At 42.5% G+C, this 16232-nt stretch overlaps 1 protein-coding gene across 1 annotated transcript; it reads right to left on the minus strand.

Moving 5' to 3' along the window:
• Window positions 1-5543: 5543 nt before the first annotated feature.
• On the minus strand, window positions 5544-6389 carry LOC308321240 (cilia- and flagella-associated protein 20-like; the record flags this gene model as incomplete). The annotated part of the gene is made up of 1 exon (XM_080772080.1): window positions 5544-6389. The coding sequence occupies one exon, from the start codon at window positions 6387-6389 to the stop codon at window positions 5544-5546; it is 846 nt and encodes a 281-aa protein (XP_080628206.1).
• Between the last annotated feature and the right edge of the window lie 9843 nt (window positions 6390-16232).

Here is a 16232-nt window from a genome sequence, read left to right on the forward strand (position 1 = left end):
CCATTGGATTTTCTTCTTTTTTTTTTCACGTCATATGAAAGCAGGGAATCGTAGCTTCAGATTGACATATTGGTTGTTTGACCCACCAGTTTGACCCACCAGTTGTGGAGATATGGCTTATAGAGTAATGTCTGGCAGAGAAACAGCGATTTGAGAAAACAGGCTTGAAAGGTTCACTTCTGTGGACTCTAACATTACACCTATAGCTACATGTTTAAGCATTTATTTCATATTTACATGTCTTCTGTGGACTCTAACATTACACCTATAGCTACATGTTTAAGCATTTATTTCATATTTACATGTCTTCTATGGACTCTAACATTACACCTAGCTACATGTTTAAGCATTTATTTCATATTTACATGTCTTCTGTGGACTCTAACATTACACCTATAGCTACATGTTTAAGCATTTATTTCATATTTACATGTCTTCTATGGACTCTAACATTACACCTAGCTACATGTTTAAGCATTTATTTCATATTTACATGTCTTCTGTGGACTCATGCACCTATAGCTACATGTTTAAGCATTTATTTCATATTTACATGTACTCTGTGGTCTCTAACATTACACCTATAGCTACATGTTTAAGCATTTATTTCATATTTACATGTACTCTGTGGTCTCTATAACATTACACCTATAGCTACATGTTTAAGCATTTATTTCATATTTACATGTCTTCTGTGAAGTGAAGTTTATTCCATTCTCTGACAGCTTTAAGTGAAGTGTATTCCATGCTCTTTGACAGCTCTAAGTGAAGTGTAAATAAATTCTTTCTCTTTTCTGAATGACAGTTTAGTGGTTAGAGTTTAAGGGAATTCCCTCTCAACTCATACCTGCTGGCCCAGAAATGGACAACAGGCTCGGCTGTAAAGTATATATATATATATATATATATATATATATATATATATATATATATATATCTGGTAAACAAAGTTTATAGACCTCGATCATATCTCCTCTGTGCCTCCTGTACACAAGAGGCTCATTCATAGTCTGGATTTTCGGTGGTGAGGTGACCACCGAACTACAACATGACGTCACGAGCTGCGGTGAAGAGCAAACCACCGCCACCGCTCCAGCCCTTTCTCTCTGTTTTTACTCACCACCGCTCGACGTTATTTCAGCTCCGGTGGTCAGCTCACCATGTGAATCCCTTGACTCCTTCAAAACCGCTCTCAAAGGGCACCTACGGATGGCTGCAATTCGAAACTGGCCCCTGTAAAATCTGAATCCCCCCCCACCCCCCCCCCCCCCTTTTCCCCTCACTGTATATATGTATCTTTTCCCTTTTTGCTTCCTTTATGATGAATTCCTGTTCTGTTCTTTAACTATTATAGAAGTGTCTATTTGTATGTCTCTAAATGTTTTGATGAATTGAACAATGTGGACCCTGTTGTAAACAAGTGTAAGGCTTGATTGGGTCGTCCACTCACAGTTAACAGTCTTTGTATTGAGTTTGTGCTTAAAATGTACTGTTAATACATATTTCAATCAATCAATCAAACCGAAATCCCAGACTATGAATATGCCTTAAATGTAGCTTGGACCGTAGGTTCAATAAGGAAGATCTTAACCAACGCTTTCATTCGGCCTTTCAGCACTACCATGACTCATCATCATCTGTTCTCAAATCCTAGCACTTTGCAGCAGCCAATCAGGTGATTTGACTCCGCCTTTAAATATCTCTGCCATTCTCCTTTCAGTTTGCAACAAGCAAGCTGTGCTCTCTCTGTGGCTCAAGGCCTATTCATAGTCTGGATTTTCGGTGGTGAGGTGACCACCGCTCCCCGTGGTGAGCTGACCACCGGAGCTGAAATAACATTGAGCGGTGGTGAGTAAAAACAGAGAGAAGGGCTGGAGCGGTGGTTTGCTCTTCACCGCGGCTTGTGACGTCATGTTGTAGTTCGGTGGTCACCTCAGTGACGTCATGTTGTAGTTCGGTGGTCACCTAACCACCGAAAAGTAGTGTATGAGCCTTTACACTACTTTTGAGCCTTTACACACTCAGTGCTCACATGAAGTGGCAGCTCAGTCACTAGCTATACCCTCTTTCAAATATCTTTAGCTGGGGCTAAGTTCAGAACTGCTGTTCTTGAAGAATTTTACCTCACTTCCTCCATGCGGCCTGCTCTCATCAAACAGCCTCCTGCAGACTACTCCAATCCAACAAGCTGGCTTCATTCCTCCCAGATGCAATGGCTGCCTCAATTCCAGCTTTCAACAGTTTGTATACTGCCATTATGAATTACCAATATTAAAAATAAAAAAGCCATTTGCTCTTACTGCTGCTTCAGCCAATGCTATTTATCATGCCTGCAATCCAGCTAATGCTAACTACCATGCTGCATATACAGCTAATACTGTCATGCCTGCAGCTAATGCTATCTATAGCCACTATCATGCCTACAATTCTGCTAATTATTAACTCATGCCTTTACTGCTGCTATTGCTGTTTACATGATCATTCATTATCATCATTATAGCTACTGCTCTAAAAGTATAGGTTACAAAGGTAACTCCAGTTTTATATCAAGAGATATTAGAGGAGGCAATCATTTATTTGCATGCAATGCACGTCTGTCTCCTGTGGGCTATCAAAGTGCAGTCGTTTATTAAATATTTTCATTTCAGGCTTCAGCTGCTGCTGGAACTATATAGTGGCCCTCTGGAGTGAGTGTGGGACTATAGTGGCCCTCTGGAGTGAGTGTGGAACTATAGTGGCCCTCTGGAGTGAGTGTGGAACTATAGTAGCCCTCTGGAGTGAGTGTGGGACTATAGCGGCCCTCTGGAGTGAGTGTGTAACTATAGTGGCCCTCTGGAGTGAGTGTGGAACTATAGAGGCCCTCTGGAGTGAGTGTGGAACTATAGTGGTCCTCTGGAGTGAGTGTGGAACTATAGTGGTCCTCTGGAGTGAGTGTGGGACTATAGTGGCCCTCTGGAGTGAGTGTGTAACTATAGTGGCCCTCTGGAGTGAGTGTGGAACTATAGTGGTCCTCTGGAGTGAGTGTGGAACTATAGTGGTCCTCTGGAGTGAGTGTGGGACTATAGCGGCCCTCTGGAGTGAGTGTGGGACTATAGCGGCCCTCTGGAGTGAGTGTGTAACTATAGTGGCCCTCTGGAGTGAGTGTGGAACTATAGAGGCCCTCTGGAGTGAGTGTGGAACTATAGTGGTCCTCTGGAGTGAGTGTGGAACTATAGTGGTCCTCTGGAGTGAGTGTGGGACTATAGTGGTCCTCTGGAGTGAGTGTGGGACTATGGTGGCCCTCTGGAGTGAGTGTGGGACTATAGTGGTCCTCTGGAGTGAGTGTGGGACTATAGTGGCCCTCTGGAACCGGTCCAGATAAGATGGTTCTGGAGTTGCCCATTCTTTTTAACCAAAGCCGTCTTTCACCTTGACTGAATAAAAAAAAAAAAAAAGGGAAACGGCTGGACCATGTTGTCTATTGTCTCCAAACGTGGGCATAGTTTCCGTTGCCGTCAAATTAAAGTTTATGTATTATGTAAAAAAATATATATAAAACATATGGGAAAAAAATGTGTGGACGGCTTAGCCTCCTAGAGTCTCACGCTGTAAAACATGGATACACTGCTGAGACAAACTGGACCTGGATTACTTGCTTCCCCACCAATTAAGATACCGGTTCCCATGGCCTGGGAGAGATGCTACCTGTTCCCATGGCCTGGGAGACATGCTACCTGTTCCCATGGCCTGGGAGAGATGCTACCTGTTCCCATGGCCTGGGAGACATGCTACCTGTTCCCATGGCCTGGGAGACATGCTACCTGTTCCCATGCCCTGGGAGACATGCTACCTGTTCCCATGGCCTGGGAGACATGCTACCTGTTCCCATGCCCTGGGAGACATGCTACCTGTTCCCATGGCCTGGGAGACATTAAGCTACCTGTTCCCATGGCCTGGGAGACATGCTACCTGTTCCCATGGCCTGGGAGAGATGCTACCTGTTCCCATGGCCTGGGAGACATGCTACCTGTTCCCATGGCCTGGGAGACATGCTACCTGTTCCCATGGCCTGGGAGACATGCTACCTGTTCCCATGCCCTGGGAGACATGCTACCTGTTCCCATGGCCTGGGAGACATTAAGCTACCTGTTCCCATGGCCTGGGAGACATGCTACCTGTTCCCATGGCCTGGGAGAGATGCTACCTGTTCCCATGGCCTGGGAGACATGCTACCTGTTCCCATGGCCTGGGAGACATGCTACCTGTTCCCATGGCCTGGGAGACATGCTACCTGTTCCCATGGCCTGGGAGACATGTGTAACAATTAACTCTCGAAGCAGCCGTTGGTTTTCACCGTATAGTTAATCATCGGCAGAGCAGTTGCTTTTCCTGTTCCTCCTTAAAGACAGGCCTGTGGACTAACTGTCCCTCCTCCCAGAACACTCTAAAGACAGGCCTGTGGACTAACTGTCCCTCCTCCCAGAACACTCTAAAGACAGGCCTGTGGACTAACTGTCCCTCTCAGAACACTCTAAAGACAGGCCGGTGGACTAACTGTCCCTCCTCCCAGAACACTCTAAAGACAGGCCTGTGGACTAACTGTCCCTCTCAGAACACTCTAAAGACAGGCCTGTGGACTAACTGTCCCTCCTCTCAGAACACTCTAAAGACAGGCCTGTGGACTAACTGTCCCTCTCAGAACACTCTAAAGACAGGCCTGTGGACTAACTGTCCGTCCCCTCAGAACACTCTAAAGACAGGCCTGTGGACTATCTGTCCCTCCCTCTCAGAACACTCTAAAGACAGGCCTGTGGACTAACTGTCCCTCCCTCTCAGAACACTCTAAAGACAGGCCTGTGGACTAACTGTCCCTCTCAGAACACTCTAAAGACAGGCCTGTGGACTAACTGTCCCTCTCAGAACACTCTAAAGACAGGCCTGTGGACTAACTGTCCGTCCCCTCAGAACACTCTAAAGACAGGCCGGTGGACTAACTGTCCCTCCTCCCAGAACACTCTAAAGACAGGCCTGTGGACTAACTGTCCCTCTCAGAACACTCTAAAGACAGGCCTGTGGACTAACTGTCCCTCCTCCCAGAACACTCTAAAGACAGGCCTGTGGACTATCTGTCCCTCCTCCCAGAACACTCTAAAGACAGGCCTGTGGACTAACTGTCCCTCCTCTCAGAACACTCTAAAGACAGGCCTGTGGACTAACTGTCCCTCCCCTCAGAACACTCTAAAGACAGGCCTGTGGACTAAAGCCCACCACACACCGGCTCCGTCCGCCGCGCCGCACCGCGCCGCCCGGCGCGCCGATAGAACACAGTTCTATGTTCCAGGCGGCGCCGCGCGGCAGACGGTCGCAGACGGGCTTCACTGTCCCTCCTCACAGGCCTGTGGACTAACTGTCCCTCCTCACAGGCCTGTGGACTAACTGTCCCTCCTCACAGGCCTGTGGACTAACTGTCCCTCCTCTCAGAACACTCTAAAGACAGGCCTGTGGACTAACTGTCCCTCCTCACAGGCCTGTGGACTAACTGTCCCTCCTCACAGGCCTGTGGACTAACTGTCCTCAACCGACGCATCGTCATTTTCATCTTCATCTTGGTCACTAGCCGGCTCATCCCCCGCCTCCATCCCCGAGGCGTCGTCTTCGTCTTCGTCCCCCGGCGTGCTGGTGACCGTGGACGCCTCCTCCTCCTCCTCCTCGGGGGGCTGCTCCTCCCCGTCCTCGGCCCCGCCCCCGCCCCCCCCGCCGTCTCCCTGGCCTCCGTCGGGCTCCCCCCCGTGCTGCCTCTGGGGGGCGCCGTCCAGGAGGAGGAGCCTCCTCTGGCGGCTGTTCTTGATGGGCATGTACAGCTTGTACTCGTTGGGCAGCTCGTCGGGCGCGTACATGCGGTCGGAGAAGTAGACGCGGCGCACGCGGCAGCTGGCGTGGATCTGCAGCCGCTGCGCCTCCACGAAGCCCGTGCCGTAGGCCTTGAAGGTGTAGTCCTTCAGGTTGAACTGGATCTGGTTCCAGCCCTCGTCCAGCTGCATGGGCATGGTGCAGACCATGGGCGTGCTGCTGGTGCGGCTGTGGTAGTTGCTGGCGCGGAAGCGCCGGCGGTTCCTCTGGTCGTCCAGCACGGTCACCTCGAAGCTGAAGTAGTCCTTGAGGTTCTTGACGATGAGCACCAGGTAGGGCAGCGTGACGCCCATGGAGCGCCGCGGGTCGGCGGGGCAGGTGATGTAGGTGGTGCTCACGTTGTTCCCCTTCACCTCCACCACCAGCGACTGGATGTCGTCGTCCGTGACCCGCCGGACGTGGCCGTGGCGGGCCGTCACGCCCCAGAGCTCCAGGGGCTTGGAGCCGATGCTGTAGAGGACGGTCAGCAGTCCACTGAGGTTATACGTGCTCCTAAACATGTTGTCTGTTACGTGTGCTCCTCCTGAACATGCTATATGTATGTTATATATGTTATAATGTGCTCCTGAACATGCTCCGTGGTTGAGTTTTAAAGTGTGTGGCGGGTAAATGTTTTTGGTTTTTTTTTGAGCCAAAACAAAAACTTCGTTAGGATTTACATTTAAAGGAGAACCCACGGCCTTTTATAGGCCCATGACTGAACGCATGACGTAAACGCTGACCAATCACAGACCTGTGTCCATAATATGGACACAGCTCTGCTATATTATAGCCTTCATGTCAAGGACCCCCAAAATGATACTCATTAGCCTCTCAGGACCCCCTATTTGAAAGGACATGCCGGGACCCCCATAAGAGAGGAGTTTTACGGCTCTAGCAGGAACCGGGGGAACCTGTCGGGTCCATTTGGGTCCATTTGTACACTCTCAGAGTTACAGACCCATAAGGGTCCATTTGGGTCCATTTGTACACTCTCAGAGTCACAGACCCATAAGGGTCCATTTGGTTCCATTTGTACACTCTCAGAGTTACAGACCCGTAAGGGTCCATTTGGTTCCATGTGTACACTCTCAGAGTTAACAGACCCATAAGGGTCCATTTGGTTCCATTTGTACACTCTCAGAGTTACAGACCCATAAGGGTCCATTTGGTTCCATTTGTACACTCTCAGAGTTACAGACCCGTAAGGGTCCATTTGGTTCCATTTGTACACTCTCAGAGTTACAGACCCATAAGGGTCCATTTGGTTCCATTTGTACACTCTCAGAGTTACAGACCCGTAAGGGTCCATTTGGTTCCATCTGTACACTCTCAGAGTTACAGACCCATAAGGGTCCATTTGGTTCCATTTGTACACTCTCAGAGTCACAGACCTGTAAGGGTCCATTTGGTTCCATTTGTACACTCTCAGAGTAACAGATCCATAAGGGTCCATTTGGTTCCATTTGTACACTCTCAGAGTTACAGACCCATAAGGGTCCACTTGGATCCATTTGTATACACTCTCAGAGTCACAGACCCATAAGGGTCCATTTGGTTCCATTTGTACACTCTCAGAGTCACAGACCCATAAGGGTCCATTTGGTTCCATTTGTACACTCTCAGAGTCACAGACCCATAAGGGTCCATTTGGTTCCGTCTGTACACTCTCATCTCAGAGTCACAGACCCATAAGGGTCCATTTGGTTCCATTTGTACACTCTCAGAGTCACAGACCCATAAGGGTCCATTTGGTTCCATTTGTACACTCTCATCTCAGAGTCACAGACCCATAAGGGTCCATTTGGTTCCATTTGTACACTCTCAGAGTCACAGACCCATAAGGGTCCATTTGGTTCCATATGTACACTCTCAGAGTCACAGACCCATAAGGGTCCATTTGGTTCCATTTGTACACTCTCAGAGTCACAGACCCGTAAGGGTCCATTTGGTTCCATTTGTACACTCTCAGAGTCACAGACCTGTAAGGGTCCATTTGGTTCCGTCTGTACACTCTCAGAGTCACAGACCCGTAAGGGTCCATTTGGTTCCATTTGTACACTCTCAGAGTCACAGACCCATAAGGGTCCATTTGGTTCCATTTGTACACTCTCAGAGTCACAGACCCATAAGGGTCCATTTGGTTCCATTTGTACACTCTCAGAGTCACAGACCCATAAGGGTCCATTTGGTTCCATTTGTACACTCTCAGACATTTGGTTCCATTTGTACACTCTCAGAGTCACAGACCCATAAGGGTCCATTTGGTTCCATTTGTACACTCTCAGAGTCACAGACCCATAAGGGTCCATTTGGTTCCATTTGTACACTCTCAGAGTCACAGACCCATAAGGGTCCATTTGGTTCCATTTGTACACTCTCAGAGTCACAGACCCATAAGGGTCCATTTGGTTCCATTTGTACACTCTCAGAGTTAACAGACCCATAAGGGTCCATTTGGTTCCATTTGTACACTCTCAGAGTTAACAGACCCATAAGGGTCCATTTGGTTCCATTTGTACACTCTCAGAGTCACAGACCCATAAGGGTCCATTTGGTTCCATTTGTACACTCTCAGAGTTAACAGACCCATAAGGGTCCATTTGGTTCCATTTGTACACTCTCAGAGTTAACAGACCCATAAGGGTCCATTTGGTTCCATTTGTACACTCTCAGAGTCACAGACCCATAAGGGTCCATTTGGTTCCAAACTATATCATTTAGCTGGGGACCCCCTGGAACTCCCTCGAGGACCCCTGGGGGTCCCCGGACCCCACTTTGGGATCCACTGCCTGCATATAGGACAACATTCCTAGCCCATAAACCCTAACTTAAGCCTAAACCTATAACCTCAATCCTGAACTTAAACCTGACAAAAGCTAAAAGCTATATGCCTATAAACCTAACCTTAACCCTGTTTCCTGCAGTAAGACTAAATCATAATTTATGAAACCTCCGACTCCGATGTACTGAAAGGTCCGGGAGGAATCTGTTGGATAAACAGAAGCTGCTAAACGTTAACGTGCACTGCTATCAAATCAAATCAAATCAAATCTATTTTATTTGTAAAGCACATTTAAAAACTACTCGCATCGTACCCAAAGTGCTTCACTAGTCAAAGAAAACAATACGATATACAGTCAGTGCAATGCAATACATCAGTGAAACAGTAAATAAATTAAAAAAAATAATAATAAAAATAGAAGAGAAAAGAGAGCAGTTAAAAGGCAGTAGGCTACGGAGAACGTATATCATATAAAGTGCAGTAAAGAGCAGATGGAACGTTTTGAGCCTAGACTTAATAAAACTCTCAGTGGAGGCGGCAGATCTGACAGTGAGTGGGATGCTGTTACTGATCACTGCTATGTTTGATCACATTGATCACTGCTATGTTTGATCATATTGTGATCACTGCTATGTTTGATCATATTGATCACTGCTATGTTTGATCATATATTGATCACTGCTATGTTTGATCATATTGATCACTGCTATGTTTGATCACATTGATCACTGCGATGTTTGATCATATTGATCACTGCTATGTTTGATCATATTGTGATCACTGCTATGTTTGATCACATTGATCACTGCTATGTTTGATCACATTGATCACTGCTATGTTTGATCATATTGATCACTGCTATGTTTGATCATATTGTGATCACTGCTATGTTTGATCACATTGATCACTGCTATGTTTGATCATATTGTGATCACTGCTATGTTTGATCACATTGATCACTGCTATGTTTGATCACATTGATCACTGCAATGTTTGATCATATTGTGATCACTGCTATGTTTGATCATATTGATCACTGCTATGTTTGATCACATTGATCACTGCTATGTTTGATCATATTGTGATCACTGCTATGTTTGATCACATTGATCACTGCTATGTTTGATCACATTGATCACTGCTATGTTTGATCATATTGATCACTGTCTGCTATGTTTGATCACATTGATCACTGCTATGTTTGATCACATTGATCACTGCTATGTTTGATCACATTGATCACTGCTATGTTTGATCACATTGATCACTGCTATGTTTGATCATATTGATCACTGCTATGTTTGATCATATTGATCACTGCTATGTTTGATCATATTGATCACTGCTATGTTTGATCATATTGATCACTGCTATGTTTGATCACATTGATCACTGCTATGTTTGATCATATATTGATCACTGCTATGTTTGATCATATTGATCACTGCTATGTTTGATCATATTGTGATCACTGCTATGTTTGATCATATTGATCACTGCTATGTTTGATCATATTGATCACTGCTATGTTTGATCACATTGATCACTGCTATGTTTGATCACATTGATCACTGCTATGTTTGATCATATTGATCACTGCTATGTTTGATCATATTGTGATCACTGCTATGTTTGATCACATTGATCACTGCTATGTTTGATCACATTGATCACTGCTATGTTTGATCATATTGTGATCACTGCTATGTTTGATCATATTGATCACTGCTATGTTTGATCACATTGATCACTGCTATGTTTGATCATATTGTGATCACTGCTATGTTTGATCACATTGATCACTGCTATGTTTGATCATATTGATCACTGTCTGCTATGTTTGATCACATTGATCACTGCTATGTTTGATCACATTGATCACTGCTATGTTTGATCACATTGATCACTGCTATGTTTGATCACATTGATCACTGCTATGTTTGATCATATTGATCACTGCTATGTTTGATCATATTGATCACTGCTATGTTTGATCACATTGATCACTGCTATGTTTGATCATATATTGATCACTGCTATGTTTGATCATATTGATCACTGCTATGTTTGATCATATTGTGATCACTGCTATGTTTGATCATATTGATCACTGCTATGTTTGATCATATATTGATCACTGCTATGTTTGATCATATTGATCACTGCTATGTTTGATCACATTGATCACTGCGATGTTTGATCATATTGATCACTGCTATGTTTGATCATATTGTGATCACTGCTATGTTTGATCACATTGATCACTGCTATGTTTGATCACATTGATCACTGCTATGTTTGATCATATTGATCACTGCTATGTTTGATCATATTGTGATCACTGCTATGTTTGATCACATTGATCACTGCTATGTTTGATCATATTGTGATCACTGCTATGTTTGATCACATTGATCACTGCTATGTTTGATCACATTGATCACTGCTATGTTTGATCATATTGTGATCACTGCTATGTTTGATCATATTGATCACTGCTATGTTTGATCACATTGATCACTGCTATGTTTGATCATATTGTGATCACTGCTATGTTTGATCACATTGATCACTGCTATGTTTGATCACATTGATCACTGCTATGTTTGATCATATTGATCACTGTCTGCTATGTTTGATCACATTGATCACTGCTATGTTTGATCACATTGATCACTGCTATGTTTGATCACATTGATCACTGCTATGTTTGATCACATTGATCACTGCTATGTTTGATCATATTGATCACTGCTATGTTTGATCATATTGATCACTGCTATGTTTGATCACATTGATCACTGCTATGTTTGATCATATATTGATCACTGCTATGTTTGATCATATTGATCACTGCTATGTTTGATCATATTGTGATCACTGCTATGTTTGATCATATTGATCACTGCTATGTTTGATCATATTGATCACTGCTATGTTTGATCACATTGATCACTGCTATGTTTGATCACATTGATCACTGCTATGTTTGATCATATTGATCACTGCTATGTTTGATCATATTGTGATCACTGCTATGTTTGATCACATTGATCACTGCTATGTTTGATCACATTGATCACTGCTATGTTTGATCATATTGTGATCACTGCTATGTTTGATCATATTGATCACTGCTATGTTTGATCACATTGATCACTGCTATGTTTGATCATATTGTGATCACTGCTATGTTTGATCACATTGATCACTGCTATGTTTGATCATATTGATCACTGTCTGCTATGTTTGATCACATTGATCACTGCTATGTTTGATCACATTGATCACTGCTATGTTTGATCACATTGATCACTGCTATGTTTGATCACATTGATCACTGCTATGTTTGATCATATTGATCACTGCTATGTTTGATCATATTGATCACTGCTATGTTTGATCACATTGATCACTGCTATGTTTGATCATATATTGATCACTGCTATGTTTGATCATATTGATCACTGCTATGTTTGATCATATTGTGATCACTGCTATGTTTGATCATATTGATCACTGCTATGTTTGATCATATTGATCACTGCTATGTTTGATCACATTGATCACTGCTATGTTTGATCACATTGATCACTGCTATGTTTGATCATATTGATCACTGCTATGTTTGATCATATTGTGATCACTGCTATGTTTGATCATATTGATCACTGCTATGTTTGATCATATATTGATCACTGCTATGTTTGATCACATTGATCACTGCTATGTTTGATCACATTGATCACTGCTATGTTTGATCACATTGATCACTGCTATGTTTGATCACATTGATCACTGCTATGTTTGATCATATATTGATCACTGCTATGTTTGATCACATTGATCACTGCTATGTTTGATCACATTGATCACTGCTATGTTTGATCATATTGATCACTGCTATGTTTGATCACATTGATCACTGCTATGTTTGATCATATTGATCACTGCTATGTTTGATCACATTGATCACTGCTATGTTTGATCATATATTGATCACTGCTATGTTTGATCACATTGATCACTGCTATGTTTGATCACATTGATCACTGCTATGTTTGATCACATTGTGATCACTGCTATGTTTGATCATATATTGATCACTGCTATGTTTGATCACATTGATCACTGCTATGTTTGATCATATATTGATCACTGCTATGTTTGATCATATTGATCACTGCTATGTTTGATCACATTGTGATCACTGCTATGTTTGATCACATTGATCACTGCTATGTTTGATCACATTGATCACTGCTATGTTTGATCATATTGATCACTGCTATGTTTGATCACATTGATCACTGCTATGTTTGATCATATTGATCACTGCTATGTTTGATCACATTGATCACTGCTATGTTTGATCACATTGATCACTGCTATGTTTGATCATATTGATCACTGCTATGTTTGATCACATTGATCACTGCTATGTTTGATCACATTGATCACTGCTATGTTTGATCATATTGTGATCACTGCTATGTTTGATCATATTGATCACTGCTATGTTTGATCACATTGATCACTGCTATGTTTGATCACATTGATCACTGCTATGTTTGATCACATTGATCACTGCTATGTTTGATCATATTGATCACTGCTATGTTTGATCACATTGATCACTGCTATGTTTGATCACATTGATCACTGCTATGTTTGATCACATTGATCACTGCTATGTTTGATCATATTGATCACTGCTATGTTTGATCACATTGATCACTGCTATGTTTGATCACATTGATCACTGCTATGTTTGATCACATTGATCACTGCTATGTTTGATCACATTGATCACTGCTATGTTTGATCACATTGATCACTGCTATGTTTGATCATATTGATCACTGCTATGTTTGATCATATTGTGATCACTGCTATGTTTGATCATATTGTGATCACTGCTATGTTTGATCATATATTGATCACTGCTATGTTTGATCATATTGATCACTGCTATGTTTGATCACATTGATCACTGCTATGTTTGATCACATTGATCACTGCTATGTTTGATCATATTGATCACTGCTATGTTTGATCATATTGTGATCACTGCTATGTTTGATCACATTGATCACTGCTATGTTTGATCACATTGATCACTGCTATGTTTGATCATATTGATCACTGCTATGTTTGATCATATTGTGATCACTGCTATGTTTGATCATATTGTGATCACTGCTATGTTTGATCATATATTGATCACTGCTATGTTTGATCATATTGATCACTGCTATGTTTGATCACATTGTGATCACTGCTATGTTTGATCACATTGTGATCACTGCTATGTTTGATCATATTGTGATCACTGCTATGTTTGATCATATTGTGATCACTGCTATGTTTGATCATATTGATCACTGCTATGTTTGATCACATTGTGATCACTGCTATGTTTGATCATATTGTGATCACTGCTATGTTTGATCATATTGTGATCACTGCTATGTTTGATCATATTGATCACTGCTATGTTTGATCACATTGTGATCACTGCTATGTTTGATCATATTGTGATCACTGCTATGTTTGATCACATTGATCACTGCTATGTTTGATCATATTGTGATCACTGCTATGTTTGATCATATTGATCACTGCTATGTTTGATCATATTGATCACTGCTATGTTTGATCATATTGATCACTGCTATGTTTGATCATATTGATCACTGCTATGTTTGATCATATTGATCACTGCTATGTTTGATCATATTGATCACTGCTATGTTTGATCATATATTGATCACTGCTATGTTTGATCACATTGATCACTGCTATGTTTGATCACATTGTGATCACTGCTATGTTTGATCATATTGATCACTGCTATGTTTGATCACATTGATCACTGCTATGTTTGATCATATTGATCACTGCTATGTTTGATCACATTGATCACTGCTATGTTTGATCACATTGATCACTGCTATGTTTGATCATATTGTGATCACTGCTATGTTTGATCATATTGTGATCACTGCTATGTTTGATCATATTGATCACTGCTATGTTTGATCACATTGATCACTGCTATGTTTGATCATATTGATCACTGCTATGTTTTATCATATTGATCACTGCTATGTTTGATCATATTGATCACTGCTATGTTTGATCATATTGATCACTGCTATGTTTGATCACATTGATCACTGCTATGTTTGATCATATTGATCACTGCTATGTTTGATCACATTGATCACTGCTATGTTTGATCACATTGATCACTGCTATGTTTGATCATATTGTGATCACTGCTATGTTTGATCATATTGATCACTGCTATGTTTGATCATATTGATCACTGCTATGTTTGATCACATTGATCACTGCTATGTTTGATCACATTGATCACTGCTATGTTTGATCATATTGTGATCACTGCTATGTTTGATCACATTGATCACTGCTATGTTTGATCACATTGATCACTGCTATGTTTGATCATATTGATCACTGCTATGTTTGATCATATTGTGATCACTGCTATGTTTGATCATATTGTGATCACTGCTATGTTTGATCATATATTGATCACTGCTATGTTTGATCATATTGATCACTGCTATGTTTGATCACATTGTGATCACTGCTATGTTTGATCACATTGTGATCACTGCTATGTTTGATCATATTGTGATCACTGCTATGTTTGATCATATTGTGATCACTGCTATGTTTGATCATATTGATCACTGCTATGTTTGATCACATTGTGATCACTGCTATGTTTGATCATATTGTGATCACTGCTATGTTTGATCATATTGTGATCACTGCTATGTTTGATCATATTGATCACTGCTATGTTTGATCACATTGTGATCACTGCTATGTTTGATCATATTGTGATCACTGCTATGTTTGATCACATTGATCACTGCTATGTTTGATCACATTGTGATCACTGCTATGTTTGATCATATTGTGATCACTGCTATGTTTGATCATATTGTGATCACTGCTATGTTTGATCATATTGATCACTGCTATGTTTGATCATATATTGATGATTTGGATTTGAATGCGCGTAGCGGACTGAGCGCAGCGCGTAGTTAATGGTGCATGCGCAAACGCTTCTGCTAATGTCAATGCAATAAATAAACGGGAATTAAACCCGATTTAAATGAAAACGGATAATAATGTGGTCCCCGCAGAGGGAGAGTTTAGATCCGTGCAACGTGTCCGTGCGGCCCGCCGCCATTTCTTGCGACACGATGCAAAGACTGGGGTGTGGTAGGCCTACAGGACATCTCCCTGAACACGTGGGTATGTCCAGATAGTTGCCTCGCGGAGCCGTCTTTTGTCCAGTGTCCATTCTGGGTCCAGAAACGGTACATTTCTTTGCATTGACCCCAGTAGAAGGGCTGCTGGCAGCAGCCCTTCATTCAAATTCACAGCAGCAGCCTGCTGCTGTGAATTTTACACCTCTCCCGCTTAGCGGAGACTGTGGGGTGGTAGAGGACATCTCCCTGAACGCGTGGGTATGTCCAGATAGTTGCCTCGCGGAGCCGTCTTTTGTCCAGTGTCCATTCTGGGTCCAGAAACGGTA

The sequence above is a fragment of the Protomyctophum bolini genome (genome assembly GCF_963924005.1).
Source record: "Protomyctophum bolini genome assembly, chromosome: 9".
In the NCBI taxonomy this organism is placed as follows: Eukaryota; Metazoa; Chordata; class Actinopteri; order Myctophiformes; family Myctophidae; genus Protomyctophum; species Protomyctophum bolini.